The sequence below is a fragment of the Emys orbicularis genome, chromosome 11 (genome assembly GCF_028017835.1).
Source record: "Emys orbicularis isolate rEmyOrb1 chromosome 11, rEmyOrb1.hap1, whole genome shotgun sequence".
NCBI classification, from domain to species: Eukaryota; Metazoa; Chordata; order Testudines; family Emydidae; genus Emys; species Emys orbicularis.
Window position 1 is genome coordinate 4,999,535 of NC_088693.1, and position 19,262 is coordinate 5,018,796.

The 19,262-nt window shown below is 43.1% G+C and overlaps 1 protein-coding gene across 1 annotated transcript in view; it reads left to right on the forward strand.

Moving 5' to 3' along the window:
* The window catches only part of LOC135885271 (cytochrome P450 27C1), a 39,596-nt gene extending 20,632 nt beyond the window's left edge, over positions 1 to 18,964 (forward strand). Inside the window, 6 exon segments of the mRNA XM_065412903.1 lie at positions 569 to 778; positions 4,101 to 4,264; positions 8,017 to 8,183; positions 9,473 to 9,551; positions 17,169 to 17,372; positions 18,848 to 18,964. Coding sequence (XP_065268975.1) covers positions 569 to 778; positions 4,101 to 4,264; positions 8,017 to 8,183; positions 9,473 to 9,551; positions 17,169 to 17,372; positions 18,848 to 18,964 — 941 coding nt within the window.
* Positions 18,965 to 19,262: the final 298 nt, after the last annotated feature.

A 19,262-nucleotide genomic window follows, 5' to 3' on the forward strand; every position in this document is an offset into this window, starting at 1 on the left:
AATAAGAGTGCCATGACCAGATACGATGGATCCGCTTGGATTCCCTTGTTTGTGAATCTTGGGAAGCATGTAGAAGGTCCCTGGGGTTGGTTCGTGGGGGATGAAATTGTAGAGTTTTTCTTGGACACAGACGCCGGCTTCCTCAGGGCCCTGGGGGTGCTCAACCCCTCCACTCTGCCCCAGATTCTTGAAATCTCTAGTTATGAGTCTACAGAAAAGTGATGTGTGTATGTGTTTGGTTTTGTTTTAGTTTTGTTTAAAGAAAGTAAGGAAAATATAAACATGAGTCAAATAAGGGACCCATCTATTAAAAAGGAGATAAAGGAGATGTTGAAGTTATTTCTTTTATCATAGAAAGGACACATAAGGAGGTCATTTAATCTACCCTCTGTTTTATAAGGGACTGTATTATCCCTAAATCATCTCCAGTAAGTGCTAGTCAAACTAATTAACCATGTTTTTGCAGACTTTGCAGAATTTACCTTTTAATTCTGTACCATAAATAACTCAAAGGGGAAAAAAAAAAGAATGAAGGGACTGTAAATTCTGTGACTTTTCTCCTGTGCAGGTGTGGCAACTATTCTGTATGAATCCCGATTGGGCTGCCTGGAAAACAACATCCCAGAGAAGACTGTGGAATACATTGAGGCTCTGGAGTTGATGTTTAGCATGTTTAAGACAACTATGTATGCAGGGGCAATTCCCAAATGGCTTCGTCCATTTATTCCAAAACCCTGGAGAGAGTTCTGCAGATCCTGGGATGGACTCTTCAAATTTAGTAAGATTTAATCATAGAAAAGTTCAACTTTGTCTCTGTAGCTGCTGTCACTGTATTTGAATAGAGCTTGTTGCATTTGTACCCTAAAATTATAGTAAGAAACTGGGGAAGAGGAAGAAAAGTAGGAATAAACTACAGTGAGAAGTATTAAGGGATTATTTAGGGTGGTACAGTAAGAGAAACTAGATGAACATTTGGGATACGTATCAGAAAGAACTTCTTGACAATGAGATCTACTAGGCTGTGGTGCAGTAATCTTTTAAGAGGAGTGGTGGAAGCCGCACTAATTGGGACAATTGAAAGTAGACTGAACAGAAAACTAGGAAAAGTATTCTAGGAAACAATCCTTTATTGGCCAAGTGATGGACTGTGCAGCCCAACAGATCTTTTCCATCTCTATCTTCTATGTTTCTGTGAAATCATACTTATTATCCATAGGTTAAAGATATTCTGACATTTGCTTTTTTGCTAAAGCTTATTTGTTTTATTACCCCAATTACCCATCCACCTTGTTTGTCTGTCTTATTCACCTGTTGCATTTCACAAGCCAAAGCCGAGCACGGGGGCCAAGGTTTTTCAGGAATTCTAGAGATATGTTATCATAGCCTGCAGCTGTTCCACACTTGATGCTACCCAGTGTCTGTTCCAGCTCTGTTACAGTGAATGGTTCTGGGCAGCTTCTGATCTGGTGTACATGTTTAAACATACATCATTTGTTCCTCACTTGTCTTCGCACCTGTTTCTCCAAAGGTGCTCTAGCCACTTTAAGTACGTGTCCAGCTACTTGGTTGGGTGTCACTGAGAATCGGCAGAGTGCAGGTGGCTGCTGCGCTGCTCCAAGGCATCAGAGCAGACTCCAACACTTGCGGCTGGAGCGGGTAAAGCTCATCCTCTCGGTTGTCTCCTTCCATCTGGCTCAGCGAGCAGTGTCCAATGATTCGATCAGAGGGCCAGCGACATCTGGGTCACCAGATGCCTCATACTGCTCGAGCAAGGCAGCGCTCTCCTCGTCGAGAGAGGGGATGTAGACTGGGCGGCAACCGCATGGGATGGCTCTGCAGGCTGCTCTGTAGATAGCACCACAGAAGCAACGGCAGGTCTCATGTACTGAGATATGCCGGGCTGGTATTGTCACCACACTCTTCTTATGGCCGCCTTATGTTCTTACGTAAAAGTTTGAAAAATATTCCATTTGGAAACAATTTTGCCAATATGGTCTAGTTAATCCCTTATTTTACATTACCGGTTCATTATTTATTTTCATCTGTTCTGTTGCTTGTTCCTCACTTGAAGTCAGAATCATCTGTTAAGCACTTTTTCAAAACCTATTCAATTTAACGGAAGTTTTTTTCCCATTGACTTCAGTGAGTTTTGGAACAGGAGCTCTGTGACAAAACCATCATCTCTTCAACTGATTGTGAACAAAATGAGGAATCAGCTCATGAACTCTTAAGAAATACTGAGTGCATTTCATGCAAACATACCTACTACTTAAAAAAATGAGGGAAGAAAAGTAAGGGAAAGTATGGCATATGGTTTGAAACATTCTATTTACAAGCATTTCAGTGGCCTATAATCACTCTGAGGAAGTGGAGTTCTGTTTTCATATTTCTCATTTAAAATTTGGGGGTATCAGAAACCCTCTAATCCTTTTTACCCTGCAGAAGTAGTGTTAGAAACTGCATGCGTCTGCATATTTTTTCATTCATATTGTAGCAGAATCTTCTTTTTCTAAATTCCCCCAAATGTATACTTTTTGAGAGAAGATTTGAGGTTCTTTCAGATTATTAACTATATAAATCTGTCATATGGCTGGAGCTGTATTGACCTATAGTAATTACTCCTGAGCGAATTATGCGCCAAAAAATTAAAAATTATGCACCCCCAAAAAATTATTTTAATATGATTTTAAAATTCTGAATGTAGGGGGCTCCGTGGAGGCGGGTGGGGGGGGGTGTCCGGGTATGGGGAGATGGGGCTTGGCGGAGGGGGTCTGAGTGTGGGGGGCTCAGTGGGAGGGTCCAGTTGCTGGGAGAGTGGGGTTTGATGGGGTGGGGATCCAGGTGCAGCTGGTTGGGGCTCAGTGGGGTGGGAGTCTGGGTGTGAGGGGCTCAGCAGAGGGGTCTAGGTGTAGGGGGTTAGGGCTTGTCAGGGTGAGGGTTCCATGGGCCTGCTTAACAGGGAAGTCCCAGATGCAGCCAAGGGGACGCCACATGCCGGGCTCCTGCTTCCCCCTGCGATTCCCCATCCCCTTCCTTCCCCATCTCATCCCCCTCCCCGATTGCCCCATGCCCCATCCCCCTCTCCTCACTCCCACATTCCCTTCCGCCGCCCTATTCCACCCCCTCTTCCTTTCCCACCGCCTCTTCCCCTCAGCCCCCCTTCACCCAGTCCCACCATGGTCACTCACTGTTGCACAGAAAACAGGAAGGCTCCCAGCACGCAGAAGGGGAGCACGACTGGCATTAGGATCCAAGAGGCGGCATTCAGCTGCAGAGTCAGTGGAACCCATATGCAGCCTCCTTCAGCTGGGCAGCTCTGCGGTTGCAGAAATGAGGGGCAGGGGGCAGTGGCAGGTAACCCCGTGTGCTTCCTCCATGCCTCGCCTCTGTTTGGGTGGGGGGAACCCTCCCCCCAACTGCATCCATGGTCATCCCCCCGCCCATGCGAAGCACAGGCATTCTGTGAAGGGGGTGGTTCCCACAGAATTTCCCCAGGACTAAAATTAAAGATGCGCAAGATTTATCAGGAAATCAAGTCCATACCCTACGCATATAAAATTATTCCCTATAATACATTTTTGATTGCTTTAAAGAATTCATTTGATGGGGTTTCTATCATTTCCCCTTGTGGAACACGCACCTCCAAAAACAAACAACCCCTTCCCCTGCAGACCTCTGATTAATATTAACAGCAACTGAACAACAACAGAATCCAATCTTTGTTTTCAGCTTTCTTTTTCACATTGTTTCTTTTTTGCAGTAGCGCCTGCTGTGAAAAAGGAATTAAAATATAGGTGGAGATTATGTGCTTTACCAAGGTCACCTGTTTGTGTGTGTGTGTGTGTATGTATGTATGTGCAGTCTTCATACAAGAATATGCCAATTATGGTTCTTTTTTCTACGAGGTCAGCATCTGACCAATCTGTGGGGTGGTTTAAGCATTGTGGTATGACCTCTTCTTTAGCATCACCCATCTCTACACCTGAGGTGCCATGTTTGTAATCATAGAAGTATAAATCGGAAAGAAGGGATGGAAGAAAAGAAGGGCTGAACAATGATTAGGGGAATTTTTTTTTTTTTTTTTTTTTGTAATTTAAAAGGTCAAATCCACGTTGACAACAAGATAAAGGATATTCAGTCCCAATTGGACCAAGGAGAAGAAGTAAAAGGTGGGCTACTCACCTATCTCCTATTGAGTAAAGAGCTTACGGTGGAAGAGATCTATGCCAATATGACTGAAATGCTTCTGGCAGGAGTGGACACAGTAAGCTTATTATTATATCATTTTCTGTTTGGACAATTTTATTGCTGTATAAATCCACTCCATTTGCAATCTAGTGCCAGTGCTATGTAAGCTTTTTTGTGCATCATAAATTGTATGTATGAATCATGGAATCATAGTAGTAATGGAAAATACGTACTAGTTCATATAGTCCATCCACTGAAGCCAAAATGTACTCTCTACAGTGCAATTTGATTTTGAACTTTGTAAGTGATGGGGCTTGCACCATTTCCTGTGGGACGCTACTTCACAGTCTAATAGAAATATATGTATTTGTTAGTTTTTCTTAAATTCCCTTTTCTAGTTTGGCGATGGAATAAATATGTAATGGCCCTTCAGAAAAACAGAAATAGGCAACTCTATTGAGGGTCTCTATTTAAAAAAATAGGTATATTTAGAACTTGCTAATGGATTTTGGTATATGTACAATTAATCATTGAGAGACATTATAGATAAGATACGTGGCCTCTGTTAAAGTCCCTTTGCGCCACTAGCCTGATATCAAGGGGACCTTAGACCAACCGTAAGGGGATGATGTGAAGTCACTAGCATGGAGGAAGCTTATCCTCTGTGCCATCTTTCTGCCATCCCTCCTGGTATAGGGGACATGATGGGGTGTGGTGGGGGCATTCCAAGGCAGGGGCGGGGCATGATGGAGCCGGGGGGGGGGGCAGTGAGGCTAGAGTATGATACACATAATGCCTAAGGAACCATTCTTGACAGTCCATGTTAGAACATCCCTGTGGATTAGAGACTGGGGTGGCATAAAGGTGGTTTTAGAGCCAACGATGCCTTCCCTGCCCCACAGCATGGGCTCAGCACAGCTGAGAATTGGATTCTAGGATTGGGTTCATCCACAGAGATATAAATGAGCCATGTGCTGGAGACTGTAATAAAGCAAGCTTTTTGGATCAAGCCTAGAAGGGTTTGATGAAGATATACAACCCATACACGCTTGTTTGCCAGTAAGCTTGAAATAAAAATCTAGCTCATTTATTGCTAATTGGATTCAGCTTTTTCTGGTATGAGAGCGGTCTGGAGGGATTCAGGATGGTTGGGAAAAAAAGAAACTTTATTAGCCTCAGAACAAAAAGCATATGTAAGGGTTTATTTCTGTATTGAGAATTACTTCATTGATTAAGTTTTCCAGAGGTTTATGAGCTTGGTGAGCTTTTTATTGTTGTTTATTTAAATAAAACACAATTTATTAATCCCATTAGTTTTCCAGCCCTTCAAAGCCCTAATTTTCCACTTTTAGGCTGAGAGAGTTTTCATTAAACCAAAAGGGCAGTGTACTAGTTCACGACAACAGACTCTGTGTTTGCATTTATACAGCTTTCTCAACTGACAATGATTACTTTATGAGAAACCTGTGCTTCTGGCTTTCCCCCTTCTGGTACATGATAGAAATGGAGGGAGCCCTGTTTCCCCACTGCTGTCATTTCAGGTTTTGTTACATGATGGAAACTGAAATAGCTCACAAGGATTATTAAAGATTTAGAATAAATTTGTAAAGCTGTTATTTGGCTTCCAAGCATTTTGGCTGTTGTAGCACAGAGCCAGTTTTGAAGAGGATGTGAAGGAGCTGGGAACCTGAGAGGAGACACTGTTTATATTACAATAACTCCTGTGTGTAGTTTGGCACAGCTGTCAGCCTCTTCAGAGAGGAGCAGCCCAGAACTGAGCTGTAGTGAAGGATGTTATAGGGATGGAAGGCTAAAAGGAGGATTCTTGGGGTATTTCTACCCTGAAATGTAAGCCCAGGGTTTGAACTCTGGCTGAAGCCTAATCTCCCTTCCATATACCCACAAATCGCACTAACCCAGGGCTATGACCCAGGGGCACCCCTGGGGCAGAGGGTCTGAAACCTGAGTCAAGCTGGGTCCTATGGTTCAAGCCCTGTTGCTTTGCAGTGTGGATGCAGCCCCCCTGAATTTATGCGCAGGGAATCCGCAAAAAGTATTACACAATCTGACCAGCCAACTTTCTTTGTCCACTGGACAGTCTTTTGGTGGCCAGTCAAGTGTTCCCACACTGAACTATGAAAAAAAAGGCTAGAATGTACACATTTTGGGAGGGCTCAAGGAAGTCAGGGATGTGGGTGGTTGGTTTTGGGCTTACATAATGCAGTGTAGACACTGGAGCCCCAGGTTGGGATCCAGGTTTCAACAATTCCTAACTTGGGGTTACAAATGAGTGTAGATGCTCAAGCCCTAGGTAAACAAACCCGTGGTCTGCTAACTCAAGTTCTACTAACCCTGGGCTTACATTGCAGAGTAGACACATTTGGGGACAGGATTTTCAGCGTTGTGTCCTATTTTTGCAAATAAACACAAACTGAAAAGGTCACTGTCATGTCAAATTTGCTCTCTGATTCCAATTTTGTAAAGTTATACCAACAGAAATATTTCCATACATTTGTTTTTACCAGTATATTGTTGGCAACCCAAAAATTCCAACATTGTGCTAGTGCATGAGAACCTGAAAGTAAAACTGATTGGTAACTAACTATACAAAAATGAAACTGAATAATCTGTTTTCATTATATAAGCAGAGAAAAATGCAAACTCAAACCACATGAATGGTAAAAAATAAATTAGAGATTAAATCTTCTTTCACTTTTAGTAATCTAAGGTATTATAAAAAAGGAAACTGCCTTGCTTGCCAAGGGACACTGAATCAATCAGTCTTGGAGGTATTCTGTCTGTGAAGAGGAGTTCTGAGCGAAGGAGGTTCAAAAGAGGCTTCTGTATCTACTTTTTGGATGTGGTAACATGTGGTCTCCCACACACACATGCACCTGCACCAACTTCAGTCATTTAGCTGGTGTGGAGAAGGATGGGGCCATGGCTCCTGTTCTTGTGTCCTATTCCTGCCTTTGTGTGGTTATGCAGGGCAAGCCACATTCGGGATTTATGATTTTTAATCTGCCAGTGTCTCTTTAAATGCCTAATTCTGTACAGTCTTTCATGATCATTAGTATCATAAATGTTTGATTTGTTTTCTTTGAATATGCCATTTTAATGGAAACAGTTTATTCATGAAGAGAGTAAAAAGGTGAATTATGCTGGTTTGTTTTAAACTCTGATTTATACACACACTCCCCTTAAGCGTTGACAGGAAAACTTTCCATAGGAGGTAGAATTATGTCATATTAGTGCTACAGTAGTTTCCAACTGCTGGAAAATGCATATTGTGTTACAGCATCACTTACTAAATGATGAGATATAATCCTAGAAATGATCATAGCAATGTTCTCGTTAGTAGGATTCTGTGAGGAGAATGCAATATGCTTACAGCGGGTGGAAATGGTCTGCGTAGCATTCTATCATTCTGTCTCCTGCAGAATATTTTTGTTGGGAGGAAAAGCACAGCAATAACTGAGACTAGCTATTAATTTCATCCATTCATGTTTATAGCTTTTGTGTTACATATATCATTTTGTAGTTTACTTTTCCTGTCGCTTTTTGATCTTTCACTGGTAGAAATATGGAGGAGGGGTAGTTCTGGTGTTTTTCCAGGTGGAAAAGGGCTGAGGTAGAGGATGATGTAGACTGATTCTATGCCCTGAAACCCAGATGTTACTCATAGTCCTTTTGTTTTATAACTGTGTGTGTACATAGTGAATCCTTAGTTGAAAACGGCTTGTTTTTCCTGGCATTGAATTAAACATTTGTAGCTACTTTCATTATTTTTTTTCTTTTTCCTGATAATGTTGGCGGTTTCTTTCTTAGACTTCTTTCACTTTGTCCTGGGCAACATACTTGTTGGCAAAGTATCCTGAAGTTCAGCAATCTGTGTATGAAGAGATAGTCAATAATCTGGGAAAAGATCAAATTCCCACTTCAGATGATGTTCCCAAATTGCCAATGATTAGAGGCCTGCTCAAAGAAACCCTGAGGTAAGTGAAACTTTTAATTATCAACTTGCAGTTGTCTGCCAGTTTCTTTCTGGTTATAGTGACTCTTGTGTCCAAGCTAAAATATGTATTCAGTTGGTGGTGGTGGCTGCTATTATTTTTATTCATTGTATCACCAGTATACCAAGTGCAATCTGAGCAATTTAATATCATACATAGCACCTATATAATGCTTTATGTTTTCTAAGTGCTGTATAAATATTAACTAATTAATGCTCACAATATTCCTTTAAGATAGATAATTAAGAGCTTGACTGTGCCATTAGAGCACTGGTCACTGTGAGGGACTGTGAAACCACGCTACCTCAGCAGGAGTTCTGGAGAAGTTGTGCCTCAGAGAGTACTGGGAGAGTGTGCCCACTGCAACAATTCTTGAGGCCATGGATGCATAACCTACTTCTCCCTTTTAGGGGTGGCTAGCTCTGCTAGCCAGGAGCAGTCCCTGTGCTCATGGAAGTAAAATGACAGAAGTATTATTATCCCTATTTCACAGATGGAGAAACTCAGGCAGCGAGATTAATTTATCATGTTAAGGCTACCCATTATTTCACTTTTGTTTGCAATGTTGTTGTAACTGTGTTGGTCCCAGAATATTAGCGAGACAAGATGGGTGAGGTGATATCTTTTATTGGACCAGCTTCCGTTGGTGAAAAAGACAAGCTTTAGAGCTTACGCAGAACTCTTCTTCACGTCCGGAAAAGATACTTTAGTCCAATAAAAGATATTACCTCACCCATCTTGTGTCTCATTATTTCTCTGGCAGAGCCAAAATTAGAACTACAGAGATATTAGCAACTAGTCTTAGGGTAGGTCTACACTTATCCGGTAGTTCGGCGGCAAGCAAATAGAACTTCTGGGTTCGACTTATCGCGTCTTGTCTGGACGCGACAAGTCGAACCCGGAAGTGCTCGCCGTCGACTGCGGTACTCCAGCTCGGCGAGAGGAGTACGCGAAGTCGACGGGGGAGCCTGCCTGCCGCGTCTGGACCGCGGTAAGTTCGAACTAAGGTACTTCGAACTTCAGCTACGTTATTCACGTAGCTGAAGTTGCGTACCTTAGTTCGAATTGGGGGGTTAGTGTAGACCTGCCCTTAGAGAGACTAATAGACCATGGTGCCCTACACTCTTTTGGTCCCCAACAGAATCCATACTTGCTACAATTCTTTTCACTCTGAGTGTATGTTAATTTGGTAGCTAAACTGGATCCTTTGTAAACCTTTGTAAATTTTATAAATTATAGATGCTGAATCCCTCCTTAACATTTGTCTGTAGGTTATTCCCAGTATTGCCAGGAAATGGTAGAGTGACACAAGAAGACTTGGTTGTTGGAGGATACTTGATACCTAAAGGGGTGAGTTGTGTGATGGTCTTATGGAGGGAGAGGAACAGATTTTCTTCATAGAATCATAGAAATGTTGGGCTGGAGAGGACTTCAAGAGGTCATCTTCTATCCCTAACCCTATCTCCTATAGGGATATCCCTATCATGCTGAGGCAGGATAAATATACCTAGACCAATCCTGACAGATGTATGTCTTTATGTATAGAAAGTCGTCCATTAAGACAGAATTACACTGGTGTGACTTTGCAGGATATCATCAAAGATGGGAGTGCAGGAAAGAGGAACTTATAATAGTGTTCATTTATGTGGAAAAAAGATAATTTAATCATTGACTATGTTTTTTACCTGAATCCTGATGTAAATGTGAGTGTTTTCCTTATTAGAAGGACTGGTTCTCACCCTCTGATGAACCTTTCCGTTTTGGCTTTACTCTTCAGTACCCTAGAAACAAAGAGGGCTGCTGATAAATTTGTATTAGGATGCTATGATTAGGTTTCAAAACTAGAGCACACATTTTATTATTTTTGTAAATTAGTGTAATTTGGGGTATCAAACTCATTCTGTCAGGAGAGATGAATTTCTGTTTTAATTATGGTCCTAGCCAAGGTATAAAATTAGGACTACAAACTACCCTCAGTTCACAGTGGAACTCTCATTGATACCATTTGGAGACTTACACAAGATGAAGGGTAGAATATGCCTTTACAAAGTAACTAAACTTAGAAGGCCTGATTCTCATTTACGTTAAGGCTCCCTGACACTGCTGTGGAAGAGTTAAGTGGCCTTTTAAATGGATGTAACCGTAATTTGCTCCCACTTTAAAACCCTTTTACGTTGTCAGAGCAAAGTAAAAGGGCCTTAGTGTAAAGAATCAGACCCTTGCGTTCTTAACATTCTTTATTATTTATCTATTGTTGCATTCAGCATCTCTCTTGGTAACATGATCACCTTTAGTACTGCCACTATTTCCGATCTCTGTTTTCCTTTCTTCTACATTCTCATTTCTATTTCTCTCCTTTTCCACTGTCTTGGCCTGAATCCACAAAGGAACTTAGGTGTTACCTGGAAAATCACTGGAACAATGAGATCCACATCTGAGTTAGGCACCTAGGCTCCCTATACAATGAAGCTGCCTAAGCTAGCCAATGGGAAATTCTGACAAGAGTGGTATGTCCTAAGTTCCGTCCATTTCATGGAGATAGGCACCTAAATCTGGGCTGCAGGGAGGCACCTATCTCTGCTAGTGATCCACAAACAGGAACCGCTCTGCTGCAGTCAGGCCTCGTCATTTATTGTGAGAATGAATTAGGCATCTGTCTCACTCCACACAAACAACTGGAGGAAGAGGAGGAAAGAGTGGTGCCAACCTTATAACCCAGTGGTTAGAGCACTCACTTGGGATGTGGGAGACCCAGTTTCAATTCCCGCCTTTACCTGATAGGGAGAAAGGAGGTGGGAAGGGTTCTCCCCCCCCTCTCAGACAGTGCTCTAACCACTGAGTGATGGGTTACTTTGATGTGGGGCTCCCTCAGTCCCTCTTGTTCAAGCTGTTGCGCTTTAAATCAATAGTTGGTCAGTGTGCCAAAGAGAGAGTGAGAATAATTTTATAGCCTGGTGTGCTGAGCACCCACCTGGCAGGTGGGAGACCGATGGTCCATCCCCCTTTGTGGATATGAGCCTTTGTGTCTGTCTCCTCCCGTCTCCATCTTGCATTTCTCTTCCTGACACAATTCCCAGTTCTGTACCTGTGCCTTCCCCATCCCATCTGCTCTAAAATAATCATCAGTTAAATAATTAATGCTGACCTTTACAATGTCATAAATAGACTTTAATGTTAACAACCCATGAGGTTAACGAGGGAACTGGGGAATCTACATCCCTCAAAGTTATTGTTTCACAATGTCTGCAGACTTAAGAATTGCACTGATTTACACCTGGTTCATGTTTGGAAAGTTATTTTCACAATCATGAGGTTAAAAATTTAATTAAAAAAAAAATGAAAGCTTAAATTTTGCAGAATCTGAGTGTGGCATGTGGGCCACAAAAATACATGGGAGTGGGTTTGGCTCATGAGTCATGTGTTTGAAACCACTGGTTTAATTCTGATATATGTTCGCAAAATAGATCATAATGTTTCTGAAGGAGTGATGCAACTGCTTGTTGTGTCAACCCTTATGGCTAAATTCTGCTCTTAGATGTACACATGTGGCTTCTGTTCATTGCTCTTTTTATATTATAAGTTGTGATGTATGTTCTTTGCCATGCTATCTCCTGTTGTGTCACCTCCTGAGGCCAAATTCCACTGTTACACTGGTGTGAATTAAGAGTTAATCTGTTGAAGTCAGTGAAGATATGCAGGATTTACACCAAAGTAGTTGAGAACAAAATCTAGTCTCCAATTTCTTTTTTTTATAAATGCAGTTCTTCAAGTGATGTCCCTGTGGGTGTTCCAATGTAGGTGCGGCAGCACCCCCTATGGCTGGGAATGGAGATCTTCACCAGCAGTGCCTGTCGGACTGCACATGTGCAACTCCCCTCTTTTGCGCTGTGCACAGGACGTATATGTAGCACTGTGCAGTCTGACCGCCCCCACTTCCTTCACTACCACCTTTGGTCTGGGACAGAATCCACTAGCAGAGCCCGCTTCTCCTATTCCCTCATAGAGATTGCCTTGCCTGATAGTGTAGTTAGTATTTTCCTCCTCTTCTTTCTCCTCTAGCTAAAGAAAATATATATGTTTTTGTTTTAACTTTATCTTTACAGTTCTCATAGTTTAGGTTTCTGTTTTTCTCACTTCCCCCACCTTTCCCGACCGGGAAGCCTTTTCCCTTCACCCTTATGCCCGTCTCTCCCAAATAAATTTGTTAGTCTCTAAGCTGCCACAAGTACTCCTGTTCTTTTTGCGGATACAGACTAACACGGCTACTACTCTGAAAAGTTTAAGAGTGCGTTTCATGTGGGGCCGCCTTCTCAATAATGGACAGCCACCCGCAGCATATCTGCTGTCTGGAGACACTGCCTCGCCTGAAACCCAGAGCCAGAAAGGACAGGGACATTAGATTGAAACTTCTCCTCATGGAGAGATCGCTACATCCAGCATTGGGCCCGGGCCAGGGCCCGGACTCTTCCCCAGAGAGGCCCTAACACGCTGCCAGGTCATCTGCTGACCCCCATTCTCCATGCCCTGTGAAGAGAAAGTCATCCTGTGATCGTGCAGATGACAAGAAACGGGCTTCCCCCTCTTCACACTCTGAGGCGCAGCCTGCCAGAACACTGCCCCTGGCTAGGTTGGTGGCCTCAACCTCATTTGACAAGAGACGTAGCTCCAGGGCTCGTCTGAGTACCTCTGGTACAGGCTCAAAGAAACAGTTTAAATACCCTTTCCGGCCAGACCTTCAGACCTCAATGCCATTTCCCAGCTCTGAGGAGTGAGGCAGCCCGATGAAACTGTTGGCACCGAGTAAGTCCTCGGCACCATTAAAATCGTTGGCACCGGCCAAGTAACCGACACCAACCAAATCTTTGACACTGAAATCTTTGGCACCAGGCAAGTCTTCGGCACTGGCCAAGTCATCGGCTAAGTCTCTGGAGCCATCTTCTGAAATTTCAGGGACATTCACCCTCTCATCAGCACCGTGTATTACAAAGGCACCAATGATGCTCCTTTCCCCTCCACAAGACTTCAGATACTCTAAAGACCTGCTGATATCTGACACTCCAGAGTCTCCACTTCTTTGATGGGATCTCCCCCCACTTTTGCCTTCCTCCCCGGTTCACAACATTCCTTCCTCTCTTTGCCGAGGACAGCACCTCCCTTCCCCAGGGAGGAAGAGGAGGAGGAGGGCTCCATTGTTCCCTCGACGACTTGACAATTTGCACTGGCTTATCCTCACTCTGGCCCCCAATCCTGGCAGGGACCACTGTGGATGCAGCCATATGTACCACTCCCACCAAACTGGCCATATTGGGACCCTTGGGCTACAGGGCACAATTCAGGAACCTCCCAGAGAGCAAAGCCGGAGACCTATACCTCTCCCTTCTCCATCAGTCTCTCGCCCTCAGGAAGTCGAACCAGTACCAAATGAAAAGGAAGAACAGGAAGAAGAGCAGGAAGAGGAGGCTCCCCCAACTTTAAATTTTTCCTCCTTCTCAACTGACAAGGCGATTATGCCTCCACCCCCTACATCTGCCGACGACTTCAGGCACTTTCAAGATCTATTCCATAGGATTGTGGATTCCCTCCAGATACCATTGGAGGAAGTCAAAGATCAGCGGTATAAACTGCTGGACATTCTCCACACATCCTCTTCCTCAGAGAGCACACTACTGATTAATGAAGCTCTTCTTGAACCCACGAAGGTTCTATTGCAAGGTCCTCGTAGTAGTCGTGGCCTTCCTAAGAAAACAAGAAATCGTCATTTTTCCATACTTGGACGACTGTCTCCTCAAGGCCCTTTCTGAAATCAACACTCTAAGCTGTCCATATAACAATGGACCTGTTCACAAAGCTAGGCCTCCTCGTGAACCTAGAAAAGTCCATTCTAATGCTAGTACAACAGCTGGAATTCATCAGTACACAGTTGGATGCCATACATGCCAGAACCTTCCTACCACCTCACAGATTCTTGGCTATAATGGATCTGGTATCCGCTGCACGGGTGTGCCTCCAATTTCTAGGCCACATGGCAGTGACCCTGTTTGTGGTCAGGCACGCAATACTGCACATGCAATGTCTTCAAGCATGGCTCTGAATCGTATACCTCCCCCACAAACACATCATTCACAAACTTTTATCCATGTTGAGGCGAGTCAAGGACTCACCACTGTGGTGGACACAGCCCAGCAATGTCTTTGTTGGAGTTCCTTTCCTACAACCATCACCGACTATGATACTAAACACCAATGCCTCCCTAATCAGTTGGAGAGTGCATCTACACGAATACACAGTGCAGGGCAGATGGTTGTCCACCAAATCTACTTTAGACATCATTCTCCTAGAGCTACGAGCAGTTTTCAATGCCTGCTGACATTTCCTACCTCTTCTCAAATATCATACCATAAGAGTGATGATGGGGAATCTCACCTGCATGTATTACATCAACAGGCAGGGTGGAGCGAGGTCCCACTCTTTATGCTCAGATGCAATCAAATTGTGGAACTGGTATATCCAGAATAACATCTCCATTTCAGCCGCATACCTCCCAGAACACCAGAACACAACCGCAGACACATTGAGCAGGATGTTCTTGCACGATCATGAGTGGGAGGGGAGCTGGATATGTGAGCACTTCACCCCATATTCAGCCAATGGGGCCGTCCCAGGATAGATCTCTTGGGCACTCAACACAATGCCCACTGCCCTCAATTCTGTTCCGGAGCAGGACTGGGGCGTGGATTGCTGGGGGACACATTCCTCGTAACCTGGGATGCACCACTCCTTTATGCCTTCCCTCCTTTTCTCCTATTCCAAGTACTTTGCAAAATACAGGAGTACCAAGCTCATGTCATACTAATAACTCCAACATGGCCACAACAGGTCTGGTATATTTACCTTCTATGAATGATGGTATGCTGACAGGTCTCTCTCTACCTAAAACTGTGGCTCCTCTCACAGGACACAGGATGCATTCTCCATCCCAATCCACATATGCTCCACCTCAAAGCCTGGCTCCTCTGTGGTTCTGGGGTCCAGAAATAACCTGCTCAGACAAAATCAAACAGATACTTTTGAATAGCAGGCGTGACACAACCAGACACACTTACATTAAAAAATGGACTAGATTTCACTGCTGATGCACCTCACGTCAGGTGGACGCAGCACACTCTCCATTGCCACTTATTCTTGACTACATGCTACACCTTAAACAGCCAGGATTGGTCAATAGCTCTATTAGGCTACACTTGGCGGCAATCACTACCTTTCACTCCCCCATTGATGGCCACTCTGTCTTCACACAGCTGCTCATGAAGCGCTTGTTGAGGGGTATTCAAAATCTCTATCGCCATATACAAGACTCGACCCTGGCCTGGGCCCCTGCCTAGTCCTACGTTCTCCGACTAGGCGCCCGTTTGAACCAATGACAACCCGTTCTTACATACACCTATCAATGAAAATGACCTTTCTTTTCACCATCATTTCTGCTAGGCAGGTAGGCGAATTCACAGCCCTCATGGTATATCCACCATACACAGTGTTGTGTAAAGACAAAATTAAACTACGCCCACACCCAAGATTCTTACCTAAGGTCCCAACATCTTATCATCTCAATCTAACAATACACCTCCCTTGCTTCTTCCCAAAGCCTCACAGTAATCAACAGGAGGCAGCTGTACAAGCCTAGACGTGAGGCGCGCATGAGCCTTCTACTTGGACAGGACTAAACCCTTCTGGAAATCGCCATAATTATTCCTCTCCACCACCAAAAGATCCGGAGGCACTGATACACCTTTACCTCGATATAACGCTGTCCTTGGGAGTCAAAATTTTTTACCGCGTTATAGGTGAAACCACGTTATATCGAACTTGCTTTGATCCACCGGAGTGCTCAGCCTCCTCCTCCCCCCCCCCCCCCGGAGCACTGCTTTACCGCGTTATATCCGAATTCGTGTTATATCGGGTCGCGTTATATCAGGGTTGAGGTGTATATCAAAACAATGCCTCTCTAAATGGATCTCACAGTGTATGCATTTATCTTATGAACTCCATGATGGACAACCTCCTACCTCAATCAGAACACATTCCACACAATCATTATCTACCTCGTTTGCCTTTCTTAATAATGTCCCCATTGATGACATTTGTAAGGTTGCCACATGGGCATCAACAGACACTTTTGCCTGGCACTACGCTATTACGCACGATGCTGCAGCGGATACTCTCCTTGGACATGCTGTCCTATCCTCGACAGTACATGTTGCTCCGAAGCCCCAGCCTTCCAACTAGGGTCACTGCTTTATAGTCACCTACAGTGGAGCACCCATAGGGACATCACTCAAAGAAGAAAAGGTTACTCACCCTGTGCAGTAACTGAGATTCTTCGAGATGTGTGTCCCTATGGGTGCTCCACTACCCGCCCTCCTCCCCTCTGCTTCAGAGACGAAAATAGAAGCTCTGCGGCAGAGAATGAACTGGGGGTGGTCAGACCGCACAGCACTATATATACGTCCCGCACACAGTGCAAGAGAGGGGAGGTGCGCACGTACGGTCTGACGGGCACTGCTGGTGAAGATCTCCGATCCCAGGGGCAGGGGGTGCTGCCACACCTACAGTGGAGCACCCATAGGGACGCACCTCTCAAAGAACCTCATTTACTGCACAGGGTGAGTAACCATTTCTTCCTCTTTTCTTTTGATTGTGTTAGGCAATACATATAGAAGAAAAACAGTATATAAAAGGGCGTATTTTCTGTTTATACAAACTCATGAGGAATCTTTTACTGAGCCTAAAAGTTTTTGAAGATGATCTAATTTGAGCCAATGAGAAAGAGATCTAATTTTGAGATACCTGCTCTTTACATCATCTTTTTACCCATCATATTTCATGTTACAGAAATTATAACTCAATTATCATTATTACTGCTACATGTATCAGAATTAATTAAAAATAAAATGTCATTTGTTTTCTCAGACCCAGTTAGCACTCTGTCATTATGCTACATCGTATGAGGAAGAGAATTTCCCAATGGCAAATGATTTCCGACCTGAGCGCTGGCTGAGGAAAGACAATATGGATAGAGTGGATAACTTTGGTTCCATCCCATTTGGTTATGGCATTCGCAGTTGTATAGGAAAAAGAATTGCAGAACTGGAAATTCACCTTGCACTGATTCAGGTGAGGAATCTGTGACAGTGTTATAAAGAGATAAAAATATATTAGTATCAGCTCTTTAATATGCAAACTGCCTCTGGACATCTTTGTATTTAAGAAAAGCTTTGTTTAAAGAATGCTGACCAGGCCCCAGTCCTGCATTCTTTTTCATTAAGAATACACATGTGCTTAGAATTAAGCGTGTCAATAAAAAGCTACATTGCAGAAATAAACATTGTAAATCCCAGTTGTAGTACAAGCAAAATCCATCCAATGTAAGATTACTAAGGAAATAAATTACTTTAGTATAGAAGGATTTTCATAAGTCAATTGCAACCTTTAAATGAAAGGCTCTCTTGGCATATGGCAGGATGGTTCTTTACTCAGTTATAGCATTTTGATTAAAACATTGTTGTATTGAGAACAGCGGAGCATTTACCAGAAAGTGAAGTAGGTTTGTAATCTTGAGACTGAGGCAGACCATACTAACCAACATTCAAACCAAACATCCACTTTCTCTGTTTTTTCTCTGATCCCTGTATCTTCTTTTTCAGGCTTCTGCATGAATTCGTTTTTGCTATTTTATATAGATTATTTTGTATTGTATCCTGAGATAGAGAAGGCTTTCCCATCAATTCCTACTTTATGTATCCATCTCCAAGAATCCCCCAAAAGATTTGGATCAGATTGAGCAATTAAAACACAAGAGTTTGAAATCTTTTTTTTTTTTTTTTTTTTACCATGACTTCACAGTCACAACTGATCTACTCGGATGTGCTCCACAGTCATTTGTGTAATGCTCTGTAGCATTTCAAAAAAGTTGCTGCCTCTCCCATGTGCTTTTTCTCATGCTACTTTAGTGGATGTATCATCGGCATCAATGCAATGGTCTAATATCAGCAGATTCACCTTGATTGAATGACAGCCTGTTATTATTGTTCTGTTCTATCTAGATTCTTGTATCATGCTCATCACTTTATTATCCGAGCACTTGCATTAAGAAATGTGACCAACATCTGTCATGTTCTATTGTTCCATCCTCTGCCCAGGGGGAGAAGTGTGTGCAGTGGAGTATTTTGTTTTGGAATATTTTTAATTATATACACATGCTATATATTTGTTTGTGACGGCAAGGTCAGACATATGTGCCTTGCACTCAGAGAAGAAGGTGGATAGTCCTTAATTCCTGTGGGAGTTCTTTCCACAGTTTTCGGCCAGCCTCCGAAAAAGCTCTGTCTCTTGCACAGGCAAGCTTTTCTCTTATTGTAGAAAGTTCCATTGTGCCAGAGGAGCATAGTTGTCAACCATGTTCTCCATCCTGGAGCCAAGTTTCATTTTCCCTACAGAGTAATCATGTTAAGCAGGTTCACTGGAACTGACAGCAAAGTTAGTGGTAGTGATGAACTCTAAGGAGTATTACTGGTTTTCTGTTTCTAAAATTATAAATTTGTATTTGTCGATTTATAAGCTTTCTAATATCAACATATGTCTCTTTCCAGCTGCTTCAAAATTTTGAGATCAAAATTTCTCCCAAAACTAAACCAGTCAAGGCCAAAACCCATGGACTTTTGACTCCTGGAGACTCCATCAATGTGAAATTTGCTGACAGGAAGTGAGATGCAAATGTTTAGGAAATTTTAGCGTACTCTTCTTGGAAATTGACTTGCATCTGATTGAAATATGATCGTTCTCTTGTCCATTGGCTTGTGGGCATTCTTCAAAATGATTAAGTCTTAGATGCTGACCTACTTCTAGAAATATGCAAGAGATGTTATCCCGTTCATAGAAGATAATTCCACAAGTTCACATGGAACTGTATGGAAATATAAACTTAAATACTTCCTTTTTGCACTGGGAGTTACCTTTTGTAAGTTTTGGATGATAGCAATAGATGCACTGAAACAACAATATCAA